Source organism: Cherax quadricarinatus, chromosome 4, assembly GCF_038502225.1.
Source record: "Cherax quadricarinatus isolate ZL_2023a chromosome 4, ASM3850222v1, whole genome shotgun sequence".
Taxonomy (NCBI): domain Eukaryota; kingdom Metazoa; phylum Arthropoda; class Malacostraca; order Decapoda; family Parastacidae; genus Cherax; species Cherax quadricarinatus.
In genome coordinates, this window is record NC_091295.1 from 29,359,844 (window position 1) to 29,373,431 (window position 13,588).

Below are 13,588 nucleotides of genomic sequence, written 5' to 3' on the forward strand. Positions count from 1 at the left end.
CTTTTAGCTTTTCTTATCCCCTTTTTAATGTCCCTCTTAGTGTCAATATACTGATTCATAAGATGACCCTCGCCTCTTTTGATACGCCTATAAATTCCTTTCTTATGCCCTAGTAGATATTTCAGACTATTATTCATCCATTTTGGGTCATTTCTATTTGATCTAATTTCTTTATAAGGGATAAATGTTCTTTGAGCAGCATGTATTGTGTTCAGAAAACTGTCATATTGATAGCTCTCTTCGTTACCCCAGTCAACAGATGATAAGTGTTCTCTAAGCCCATCGTAATCTGCTAAGCGAAAATCTGGGACTGTTACTGAGTTATCCCTACTATCATACTTCCATTCAATTCTAAATGTAATTGATTTGTGGTCGCTAGCACCCAGTTCTTCTGAAACTTCTAAATTATTAACAAGGGATTCATTGTTTGCCAGAACTAAGTCAAGCAGGTTATTACCCCTTGTAGGTTCTGTCACAAACTGCTTCAGAAAACAATCCTGAACTACTTCTAAGAAGTCGTATGATTCTAAATTCCCAGTCAAGAAATTCCAATCAATATGACTAAAGTTAAAGTCTCCTAGAATTACTACATTATCGTGCCTTGTGGCCCTAACAATTTCCTCCCATAGTAGTCTTCCCTGGTCCCTATCTAAATTTGGGGGACGGTATATCACACCTAAAGTTAATTTTTCATGCCCCTCTGAAAATTCTATCCAAACAGACTCTGTATGTGTTACTTCAGACTTAATACCCGTTTTAATGCAACAGTTCAAGCGATCTCGGACATACAATGCCACCCCACCCCCCTTCCCGATACTTCTATCTACTTGGAACAATTTGAAACCCTGAATGTGACATTCTGCAGGCATGTCCCGACTTTTTGAATTAAACCACGTCTTAGTAATGGCAAATACATCTATGTTACCTGCACTAGCAACTAGTCTCGACTCGTCCATCTTATTCCTAGCACTGCGACTATTTGTGTAATATATACTTAAGGACCCTCCTTTCTCTTTATCATTCCTGCTCCTTTCTGTTATTCCACTAAACCTATTACTGTCCTTGTCAATTAGTGGCACTGGCTTTCTGATATCCACCTCATTTTGCCTATTACTAGTTCTCCTAGTACTCATATTACTACCCTGAGACTTCACAGTTTTCCCGCAGAAACCCATACCACTAACTATTCCTAGTTTAAAGACCTAACAGCTCCCTCCACTGCGTTGGCCAGTGCTCCCACCCCACACCTAGATAAGTGAACCCCATCCCTGGCATACATGTCATTTCTGCCATAGAAGAGGTCCCAGTTGTCAATGAATGTTACCGCATTTTCCTTACAGTATTTGTCCAGCCAGCAATTGACACCAATTGCTCTGGACAACCATTCATTTCCAACTCCTCTCCTTGGCAAAATGCCACATATGACAGGTTTGCCACCCTTCTTCCTAATTATCTCTATTGCTGACCTATACCTGCTAATCAGGTCCTCACTCCTACGTCTGCCAACATCGTTGCCTCCAGCACTGAGACAGATAATAGGATTGCTCCCATTACCTCTCATGATGTCATCCAGACGGTTAACAATATCCTTCATCCCAGCCCCAGGAAAACATACTCTCTGCCTCCTACTCCTATCCTTCAAACAGAATGCCCTATCCATGTACCTAATCTGGCTATCCCCAACAACAACAATGTTTTTACCTTCCTTGGCGTCGTCCGTAGTGATGCTCCGAGTAGTCGACTCACATTCTCCAGGTAGCATTACACCACTTGTAGAATTCGTCATGACGTTCTCGATGGTCTTCGTTGGGGTTTCTAGGGATGTCTCACTCACGTCTGCCAATGCTTCCTTGGTGCTCGTTGTGGCATTCCCAGTAGAACACTCACATTCGTCAGGTAGCACCGAGAATGAGTTGGAAGTTTCCACGGCAGTCTTCTGGTTTCTCGTTGTTTCTGCCTCTCCAACCGTTTTCTTAATCTTCAGCTTGGTTCCATGTTGCCCGACCACTGACCAAGCTCCCTTCTTAACCTGGGGACTCACAACAGGTGGATTACTACGAATCCTCTTGTTCTCCTCCGTTAATCGCCGTATCTCCAGTTTAGCAACTCTGAGTTCTTCTCTCAGCTGCTGGTAAAGCTGCTCAAGAGAGGGCATCCTGGTTCAGATTCACAGAGAGCACACAAACAGGTCTTCACGAGCACACAAACAGGTCTTCACGAAGTATAAGTAACAGAAGTCCAAAAGTTATTTTACAGCTCTATACATCACTAGTGAGGCCTCATTTAGATTATGCTGCTCAGTTTTGGTCCCCTTACTACAGGATGGACATAGACTCATTAGAGAACATACAGAGAAGAATGACTAAAATGATTTACTGTGTAAGGAACCTCCCGTATGAAGATAGACTTAAAGCCTTAAATCTCCACTCTCTGGAGAGGCGTAGAATGAGGGGAGATATCATTGAAGTGTATAAGTGGATGACGGGCATAAACAAGGGAGACATTAATAAAGTACTGAGGTTGTCGAACCAGGTAAGAACCAGGAATAATGGATTTAAGTTGGATAAATTTAGATTTAGAAAGGACATAGGTAAGTACTGGTTTTCTAACAGAGTTGTAGATGCGTGGAACAGTCTTCCCAGTGGGGTAATAGAGGTTAGGACCTTGGGTAGCTTTAAGATGAGACTGGACAAATATATGAGTGGGAGGGGCTGGGTTTGATTGGTGTCAAGGGGTACGGGAGTTATTTCTTGAGTAGCTTTAGGTAGATGTCGTTTTGATAAGGACCTGCCTCGTATGGGCCAGTAGGCCTTCTGCAGTGTTCCTACATTCTTATGTTCTTATGTTCTAATCAGGCCCTCAACCTTGGAGTAGGTGTGAAGAGCACCGTAGTCGTGGAGATTCTGTAGCAGAAGCAAGGAGCCTGGCGCTTATATACTAACGTCAGATGGAAATGGGACGTGTAGCAGACGAGGGCATAGTCACTGGTAGGCGGGATTCCCCAGTGGAAGTAGGTCCTACCCAAAGAGATGGGTTAGTTGTAGTACTAGTTGTCGAAGTCGTGAAGGTTATGTACATGTCCTCAGAATCAAGATTCCATGATGTTGCAGTGTCTGACAAGTTGTACAAGAATGGTATACAATACCGACAAGATTCATGCGGAGGTCGGTTCCAGTTTTTTCGATCCATCTGGAGGGGTGTTCACCAGTGCTGAGGAAAGTTTGGAGGGCTTCTGTGCAGGGATTTGAATGGGCTTTTCTGAGCATATTAACCCCAATTAGGATATTTCTTTCAGTAACACGATCTCTGATGCTTGGAATATCAAGTTCTTTCTGCATATTTAAAATTTTTGGAAGTACGAGGGCATCCTAAAATGATCCTCATTGCTTCGTTCTGCAGTTTGTCCATCCCTCCAAGCTTCCAGTCAGACACAAGAGTAAGTAGTGGCGCAGCATAATCAACCAATGATCTAATATAAGCAGGATATATAATTTTCATAATTTTAACATTAGCACCATACCTGGGGTGAAACCCAGCCACAACTCTAAGTGCTCTCAGCTTTTCTTTGTATTGGCGACAAAATCTTATTACAGCAGGCCCAAGTAATGGGACCTCAAAGCCTAGATACCTGTGTCTGGTTACATATTCTAGAAGAGACCCATCATGCAACTGGATCTGGCGAACTGTGCCTCTTTGTCGAGGAGGACGCCTGTTGAGTATCTTTGTTTTATCAGAAGAGATTATCAACCCCAGGTCCTGACACGACGCTAGTACATGGTTAAGAATGTTTTGGGTGTTGGAAAATCCGGTAGTGTGAATCATTACATCATCAGCAAAACTAATCATATGTTTGGATGGTGCTAGCCCTACGCCGAGGGAATAGGTCTGCAAGAGAGAGTGAAAGAGGGTATATCTGGCTTATTCTGCATCTGACCAGTTAATGAGAGCGACACAGGGTACACTGAGCTGAGCTGTTAAGTTTCTGCCAGGTCCGCTAGGCAGTAGTGCAGGTGTGATGTAAACGGTTTAAAAAGCCGACAAGTTGAATAATGAGACACTTTTGTAACATTTGGGAATCTTTATTGAGGAAACGTTCACCAGCCAGTGGCTTCTTCTGTCCAATACAGAGAAGAACGGAGAAAGATGAGGAGGAGTTTGAGGTAATCAGTCCCTCAGCCTGGAATCGATGTGTTCAGTCCAACAATCCTGAAAAAAGTACAATATATAGTATGGTATAATGTTTATTAGGCAACACGACAAGTGTTTCCTGACGCGAGTCTTAGTGAATTGATCAGCAGCTGGAGCTTTTGGTCATCTGACAGAGGCCTTCCACATACAGCATATGCTCGTAGAAGTGACTTATATACTGCAGTCAGGTGAGAAGAAGCAGGAGGAAGCAGAGTCACCATTGGACAAATCCGCTAGTGTAAGCAGGTCATGCTTGTAAGTTGGGCAAGTTTGCCTTGCCTACAGGCGTACTTGGAGAGGATTTCGGGGGTCAACGCCCCCGCAGCCCGGTCTGTGACCAGGCTTAATCAACCAGGCTGTTAATGTTGGCCGCATGTAAACCGACGTACGAACCACAGCCCGGCTGGTCAGAGGTACTGACTTTAGGTGTCTGTCCAGTGCCTTTTTGAAGACAGCCAGGGGTCTATTGGTAATCTCCCTTATATATGCTGGGAGGCAGCTGAACAGTCTTGGGCCCCTGACACTTATTGTGTTGTCTCAGCGTACTCGTGGTGCCCCTGCTTTTCATCGGGGGAATGTTGCACCTCCTGCCGAGTCTTGCTTACGTAGGGAGTGATTTTCGAGTGCAATTTTGGCACTAATCCCTCTAGGATTTTCCAAGTGTATATTATCACGTATCTCTCTCGCCTGCATTCCAGGGAATACAAGTCAAGGATCTTCAACTGTTTCCAGTAATTTAGGTGTTTTATCGTACTGATGTGTGCCATAAAGGTTCTCTGTACATTCTCAAGGTCAACAATTTCACCTGAAAGGCGCTGTTAGTGCACGGCAATATTCCAGTTTAGAGATGACAGGAAAACCATTCTGTGAGATGGAGTATAACATGAAAGCCGTCCTACCAGGAGGTTGAAATGGGCCGGTCCTCTACCAAGCCTCCATGTGGATCAGGGCTTGATAAACCAAGCTGCTACTGCTGGCCGCGCACAATCCAGCGTACGAACCTCCACCCGGCTGATCGTTGCGTCCTAGGTAAACATAGTTCTTGCTCTAACCTTGTAAAATGTAAAGATCAGAATAGAAGCACAATTAATGTTGTTACACAAATTCTGTTTAAAGACCTGTGTATTCAACTGTTAACCCGGGATGCCAGGAAGGTTAGTAATCATACACAAATAACCCGCACCCTCTCTTCTATGTGTGGGTTATTTGTGTATTGTTCCAGCCTTTTTTTGTTGTTGGTTAGTAATCAAGATAACCCATGAAAGCCAAGTGGGGTTCTTTGGTCCTCTATTTTCAGGATGCGACCCACAACTAATATCCAGGTACCCATTTATTGATTGTAGGTGTTAATTAAGACTTGTCCATGACTCACGAAATCGTAACGACACGATTGCAGAGAAACCATACAGTACATGTACTCGCTCCCATCTTGTTCCTCATCCTCATATCCGACATAGACAAGGATGTCAGCCACAGCACCGTGTCTTCCTTTGCAGATGACACCCGAATCTGCATGACAGTGTTTTCCATTGCAGACACTGCAAGGCTCCAGGCGGACATCAACCGAATCTTTCAGTGAGCTGCAGAAAACAATATGAAGTTCGTAAATTAGACACATGTGCAACTCTTGGGTATCTTTATTGAGGAAACGTTTCGCCGTTTCGCCACACAGTGGCTTCATCAGTCCATACGTAGGAGAAACTTGAAGAACAGGAGGAGAATGAGGTAATCAGTCCCTCAACCTTGAGTCGATGTGTTCAGTCCATCAATCTTGAGTAGAATACGGCATATGAGCGGAGAAGCAGCTTATAAACCGTATGGCAGGAGAGGTGTAGCAGTCATAGGTGTTGTCACATTTGTTCAATGTGGAAGTAGGTCGTGCCCAAGAATTAGGCAAGCGAAGAATTCCTAAGTATTAAGATCCCAAGAAGTTGCAGTGTCTGACAGGTTTGTAGATGGATGGTTCAGAGAACCGACATGTTGATAAATTAGACACATGTGCAACTCTTGAACAAATGTGACAACACCTATGACTGCTACACCTCTCCTGCCATACGGTTTATAAGCTGCTTCTCCGCTCATATGCCGTATTCTACTCAAGATTGATGGACTGAACACATCGACTCAAGGTTGAGGGACTGATTACCTCATTCTCCTCCTGTTCTTCAAGTTTCTCCTACGTATGGACTGATGAAGCCACTGTGTGGCGAAACGTTTCCTCAATAAAGATACCCAAGAGTTGCACATGTGTCTAATTTATCAACATGTCGGTTCTCTGAACCATCCATCTACAAATATGAAGTTCAACGATGAGAAATTTCAATTACTCAGATATGGTAAACACGAGGAAATTAAATCTTCATCAGAGTACAAAACAAATTCTGGCCACAAAATAGAGCGAAACACCAACGTCAAAGACCTGGGAGTGATCATGTCAGAGGATTTCACCTTCAAGGACCATAACATTGTATCAATCGCATCTGCTAGAAAAATGACAGGATGGATAATGAGAACCTTCAAAACTAGGGAGGCCAAGCCCATGATGACACTCTTCAGGTCACTTGTTCTATCTAGGCTGGAATATTGCTGCACACTAACAGCACCTTTCAAGGCAGGTGAAATTGCTGACCTAGAAAATGTACAGAGAACCTTCACGGCGCGCATAACGGAGATAAAACACCTCAATTACTGGGAGCGCTTGAGGTTACCTGGAGGTTACCTGGAGGTTATTCCGGGGATCAACGCCCCCGCGGCCCGGTCCATGACCAGGCCTCCCGATGGATCAGGGCCTGATCAACTAGGCTGTTACTGCTGGCCGCACGCAGTCCGACGTACGAGCCACAGCCCGGCTGATCCGGCACCGACTTTAGGTATCTGTCCAGCTCTCTCTTGAAGGCAGCCAGGGGTTTATTGGCAATTCCCCTAATGCTTGATGGGAGGCTGTTGAACAGTTTTGGGCCCCGGACACTTATGGTGTTTTCTCTTAGTGTACCAATGGCGCCCCTACTTTTTATTGGCGGCATTTTGCATCGCCTGCCCAGTCTTTTACTTTCGTAGGGAGTGATTTCTATGTGCAGATTTGGGACCATTCCTTCCAAGATTTTCCAAGTGTAGATTGTGATATATCTCTCCCTCCTGCGTTCCAACGAGTATAAGTCAAGTGCTTCCAAGCGTTCCCAGTAGTTAAGGTGCTTGACAGAACTTATACATGCAGTAAAGAATCTCTGTATACTCTCTAGATCTGCGATTTCACCTGCTTTGTATGGAGATGTTAATGTACAGCAGTATTCCAGCCTAGAGAGAACAAGTGATTTGAAAAGGATCATCATGGGCTTGGCATCTCTCGTTTTGAAAGTTCTCATTATCCATCCTATCATTTTCTTTGCACGTGCGATCGTGGCACTGTTGTGATCCTTGAAAGTGAGATCCTCAGACATTACTACTCCCAGGTCCCTTACATTATTTTTCCGCTCTATTGTATGGCCGGAGTCAGTAGTATACTCTGTTCTAGTTATTATCTCCTCCAGTTTTCCATAACGGAGTAGTTGGAATTTGTCCTCATTGAACATCATATTGTTTACCGTTGCCCACTGGAAAACTTTGTTTATATCTTCTTGGAGGTTAACCGCGTCCTCAGCAGATGACAGCCTCATGCAGATCCTAGTATCATCCGCAAAGGATGATACGGTGCTGTGGTGTATATCTCTGTTTATGTCTGATATGAGGATAAGGAATAAGATGGGGGCGAGTACTGTGCCTTGTGGAACAGAGCTCTTCACTATGGCAGCCTCCGATTTAACTCTGTTGACCACTACTCTTTGTGTTCGATTTGTTAGGAAGTTGAAGATCCATCTCCCCACTTTCCCAGTTATTCCTTTAGCACGTATTTTATGGGCTATTACGCCATGATCGCATTTGTCAAATGCTTTTGCAAAGTCTGTGTATATTACATCTGCATTCTGATTTTCTTCCAGTGCATCCAAGGCCATGTCATAGTGATCCAGTAGTTGTGAGAGGCAGGAGCGACCTGCCCTGAACCCATGTTGCCCTGGATTGTGCAGATTTTGGGAATCCAGGTGATTTGCAATCCTGCTTCTTAGCACTCTTTCAAAGATTTTTATGATGTGGGATGTCAGAGCTATTGGTCTATAGTTCTTAGCTAATGCTTTGCTGCCACCTTTATGGAGTGGGGCTATATCCGTTGTTTTAAGTGACTGTGGAATTTCACCCATGTCCAAGCTCCTCCTCCATAGTGTACTTAGGGCACGCGAGAGGGGTTTCTTGCAGTTCTTAATGAAAACAGAGTTCCACGAGTCTGGGCCCGGGGCTGAGTGCATAGGCATGTTGTCAATGGCTTTTTCGAAATCTATCGGAGTTAGGGTAATGTCGGAAATCTGGCATACATTTATGGAGTTTTGAGGCTCATTCATGAAGAAATCATTTGGGTCGTCGATCCTCAGACCGATTAGTGGTTCACTAAACACAGAGTCGTACTGGGATTTCAATATTTCACTCATTTCCTTGTTGTCGTCTGTGTAAGTCCCATCCTGTCTGAGTAAGGGCCCGATACTAGATGTGGTATTTGCCTTGTTTTTGGCATATGAAAAGAAATATTTTGAATTTCTTTCAATTTCACTAATAGCTTTAAGCTCCTCCTGCCTCTCCTGGTTCCTGTAAGAGTCATTTAGCTTAAGTTCGATAGTTTCCACTTCCCTGGTCAGCACCTCCCTTCGTGTATCAGATATTCTAGCACTCCTGAGGAGCTCAGTGACTCTTCGTCGTCTTCTGTAGAGGGAGCGTCTTTTTCTCTCCAGTTTACTCCTGCTCTTCTTCTTTCTTAGGGGAATATGCCTAGAACATGCTTCGGCTACCAGGAAGTTGATCCTTTCAAGGCACTGGTTTGGGTCCATGTCATTTAAGACATCTTCCCAACATGTTTCGTTTAGGACATGGTTTACCTGGTCCCAGTTGATGTTCTTGTTGTTGAAATTGTATTTTGTGAAGACACCTTCACAGGTACATGCATTCTGTTGTTCAGGACCCCTATGCATGTACGTCTGGACTTCGATTAGATTGTGATCGGAATTAGTTGTTTTTGATATTCTTATGTCTCTTATCAGGTCCTCATTATTTGTGAAGATAAGGTCAAGTGTGTTTTCTAGTCTTGTTGGCTCCACTATCTGCTGGCTTAAGGTGTGTTTTTCGCAGAGACTTAGTAGCTCATGTGTGTGTGACCTTTCATCTGCGCTACCTCCGGGGATTGTTTCAGCTATAACATTATTTGCTACATTCTTCCATTTTGTATGCCTTAGGTTGAAATCACCAAGCAGTAAGATGTTTGGGGATGGAGCTGGAAGGTTTTCCAAACAGTAATCGATTTTCAGTAGCTGTTCCTTGAACTGTTGGGAGGTTGCATCTGGTGGCTTGTATACAACCACAATAACTAGGTTTTGGTTCTCGATCTTTATTGATAGAACTTCAACTACCTCATTTGTGGTGTTCAGCAACTCCGTGCAGATAAGGGACTCTTTGACATACAGGCCAACCCCCCCTTGTTGCCTGTTTTTTCTGTCGCATCTAAAAAGGTTGTAACCACTTATCCATATTTCACTGTCAAAGTGATCTTTTGTGTGAGTCTCTGTGAAGGCTGCAAACATTGCATTAGACTCCACTAGAAGTCCACTGATAAAAGGTATTTTGTTGTTGGTGGATGGCTTAAGGCCCTGTATATTAGCAAATGTGAACGAGGTTGTATTCTGTGTTTGTTGGGGGGATTTTGTTATTGGCATCAGTAGTTGTAATAATTCTGGAGGGCCATGGGTGGCCACTGGCTGCGCCTCCAGTCCAACAAGGCTCCAAGGTGGTGGACTATTTTTGTTATTTCCTTCCATTTTCTTTTTTCGTTTCCTGCCACTAAAAAATCACCTGGAGTTGGGTTGTCGTAGCTACTATTGTTTGTCTTGTGGGGTCTGTGCCTCCTGGTCCCTTTTAGATGGTATGCAGGGCATTCGATGTTGTAACACTGCTTCTGGAGGACCGAGGAGTGGCACATTTTTGGGTGAAAGAAAGTACAGGAAGAAGAACGACACACTCCTTTAGACAGGAGGTCGCTACATTTTTTGATATGGTCAAAGTTGCATGTCCCATTTTTTTTCCCTGTTATTCCATGCTTACAGATGCCCCAAGCATAATATTTGCACAAATTCACCTTTGGTTGAGAATTGTTGGGAGGTGTGTTGTCAATTTCTGCAGGTTCTGGGACTGCACTATAATCCTCAGTATCCAAGCCAGGGCCACCCCGTCCTGGATTCCTGAACCTGTATTCCCTGGAACGCAGGCGGGAGAGATACATGATTATATACACCTGGAAAATCCTAGAGGGACTAGTACCGAACTTGCACACGAAAATCACTCACTACGAAAGCAAAAGACTTGACAGACGATGCAACATCCCCCAATGAAAAGCAGGGGTGTCACTAGCACGTTAAGAGACCATACAATAAGTGTCAGGGGCCCGAGACTGTTCAACTGCCTCCCAGCATACATAAGGGGGATTACCAACAGACCCCTGGCAGTCTTCAAGCTGGCACTGGACAAGCACCTAAAGTCGGTTCCTGACCAGCCGGGCTGTGGCTCGTACGTTGGTTTGCGTGCAGCCAGCAGCAACAGCCTGGTTGATCAGGCTCTGATCCACCAGGAGGCCTGGTCACAGACCGGGCCGCGGGGGCGTTGACCCCCGGAACTCTCTCCAGGTAAACTCCAGGTGGGCACTGAATTCGTGGCGAGTGAGTCCTGAAACCCCAAGCCAGCGCGTAAGCCACTGGACCAGCTGGCTACAATAAAATTCATCGAACTAGGTATATTTATACACCATAGAGAGGTTAACACAGGCACTGCCTCAAGACTTCAACTGCCTCCCAGCATATATAAGGGGGATTACCAATAGACCCCTGGCTGTCTTCAAGCAGGCACTGGACAAGCACCTAAAGTCGGTACCTGACCAGCCGGGCTGTGACTCGTACGTTGGATTGCGTGCCGCCAGCAGTAACAGCCTGGTTGATCAGGCTCTGATCCACCATGAGGCCTGGTCACAGACCGGGCCGCAGGGGCGTTGACCCCCGGAACTCTCTCCAGGTAAACTCCAGGCCCCACTGTGACTTAGTCCATATGTCGCCTTCCGCCCAGGGCTGAATCCTGCTCCGTCGGCTGTGGGATGAAAATTCTATCACCAGTACCACGAGGGACTTTAAAACTGACTCTAATATTTCTTTAGCCAAGCAAGATATCTAGAAGCTTGTTTATAAGAATTGATATATGAGCAAGTAAACAGGAAACAGTGCCACGAGAACAATGCCGGTGTGTAGGAACTCCTGTCTTTTGGAGTATTCAAGTCCTGGATAACATGTACTGGACAATACATTGTATCTACCGACAATGACAACAAAATTGGGAGTTTGTTTCATTACATTCGATGGTAAATGAAATGTGGCTTGTTATTTTATTTCAGTTTGACTTTATCCATCATAGTATAAATTGCCATATGCTGAAGAGGGGAAAAAAAAATAAGTCGTATTTGATTAATGTGGTATCATATTGATTGGCGAATATTTGTGACGTCAAAATAAATGTTGCCAACATGAAAGTTTCTTAAATAACATATTTAGTAAAAATAACCTCTTATACTTTATATAGCGCATGTTATATATGATACACTGAATCTTTAATAATTAAATATAATCCAATACTAGACAAATACAAACGCGAGCTATTGTGCAGTATTTTGAAATCAAAGAATTTATTTTGAAGGGTGTGTGGCAATGATGGTAAATTGTTGACAGTAAGGAGGCAGCTGAGGCAGCGGTGGTGGCACTCTACCTTGCTCTCTTATATACTCTCTTTTTACTACACTAGTAATGGTAAGTTCACTACTGACACTTATCACACCAATACTGTGAATGTCTGTGTAAGCTATCTTGGAAGTGCTTATGTCAAAACACTTAATAGTGGGGCAAAAAAAAATTAGATTATTGTTTTCCCATATTAGTCCAGGGAACTCACTGACGTTAGTAAGTCACCTATGTATATTGAACTTATCGGTGAGCACTAACCTAATGTAACTACGTAATCTGTTGTAAATCAAAATAATGATGGATAACTGGTCGTTAGGTTTTACCATGTAACGGAGCCCCAGTGGAATTGTCACTTTTTTTGAGTTAGGAAATTTACACTATGTATGATAATTGTACTTATGTGTACCTGTGCCTGAATAAAGCTTGTTTACTTACTTGCAGCCTCCATAACTGGCTGACGTCGCTAACTGGCAAATTCGGTGTCTTTAGTTATGTTGTCTTTGCAGCATGGTGTTATTAGGCTCTAATAGCACTCATGATGTTTGAATGTGGATGTTGTAATGGAAATGAGTGTTGAAGAGTGTTTAGAAGCACACTTTGCACAGGAATGACATTATTACTATTATTATTATTATTATTACATGAATTGGGATGTGCTAAACCCAAACGGGTTGTACTGTACCTGGGGGAAGAGGAAACAGTTAGGGTTATTCCTAAGAAAGGGTGGTTAGGTTTAGTTTCTTGAATCAAGATTCCCACTGGCGTCAAGAAACACTGTAAGACACATGTGCAACATTTAGATGTCATTACTGTCAAAAATTTTGCCTTTGCAGCAGCTTCTTTAGTTCAGTGCAGGCAATCATAACTTCATTAGAGACAGTAGTAGTAAAGAGGTAATTTTGAGGCACTCAGTATCTAAACTTTGATGGGTGGAACTCACTACACCTATTCCAAACAAATTTACAGTATATATTACTAAAGATAAATGTGCTTTCTAAAGTGAATTTTATGTCAGAAAAAGTGTACTGGACACAATACAAGACTGTCATGCCTTGAATTTGTTTAATGATTTCATTCTGTATTACAGGGTCTCCTGTCTCTTCTCCGGAAGCTAAAATCTGCTCCTGATCAAGAGTTACGCATACTGTTGCTTGGTTTGGATAATGCAGGGAAAACGACTTTACTAAAGAAGCTAGCTTCAGAAGATATAACACAGACTACACCAACACAAGGCTTCAATATCAAGTCCGTCCAGTCTGATGGGTTTAAGCTTAATGTTTGGGACATTGGTGGCCAACGCAAGATTCGACCATACTGGAGGAACTATTTTGAAAACACTGATGTACTGGTATGTGTCATTAAAAGGTTTACCTTAAGTGTCTAACCAGGAATACTGTACATCGTCATCAACTGTTATGAAGTTATACAGTACAGTTCACTATATATAAATAAAAACATTGCACAAATATTTCCTACTCTTAGATATCAAGAAATGGCTTGTTACTGCAAGTTTCAAGTCACAGTAAGCAAAAGCCTGTCAAATGAAAGGC

At 43.4% G+C, this 13,588-nt stretch overlaps 1 protein-coding gene across 1 annotated transcript in view; it reads left to right on the plus strand.

The window, feature by feature from the left end:
• The first annotated feature begins 11,854 nt into the window (after positions 1 to 11,854).
• Positions 11,855 to 13,588, plus strand: part of LOC128684555 (ADP-ribosylation factor-like protein 3) — a 49,125-nt gene continuing 47,391 nt past the window's right edge. Inside the window, exons 1-2 of the mRNA XM_053770815.2 lie at positions 11,855 to 12,104; positions 13,126 to 13,386. Coding sequence (XP_053626790.1) covers positions 12,102 to 12,104; positions 13,126 to 13,386 — 264 coding nt within the window. The 5' untranslated portion in view covers positions 11,855 to 12,101. The remainder of the gene's footprint in view (positions 12,105 to 13,125; positions 13,387 to 13,588) is intronic.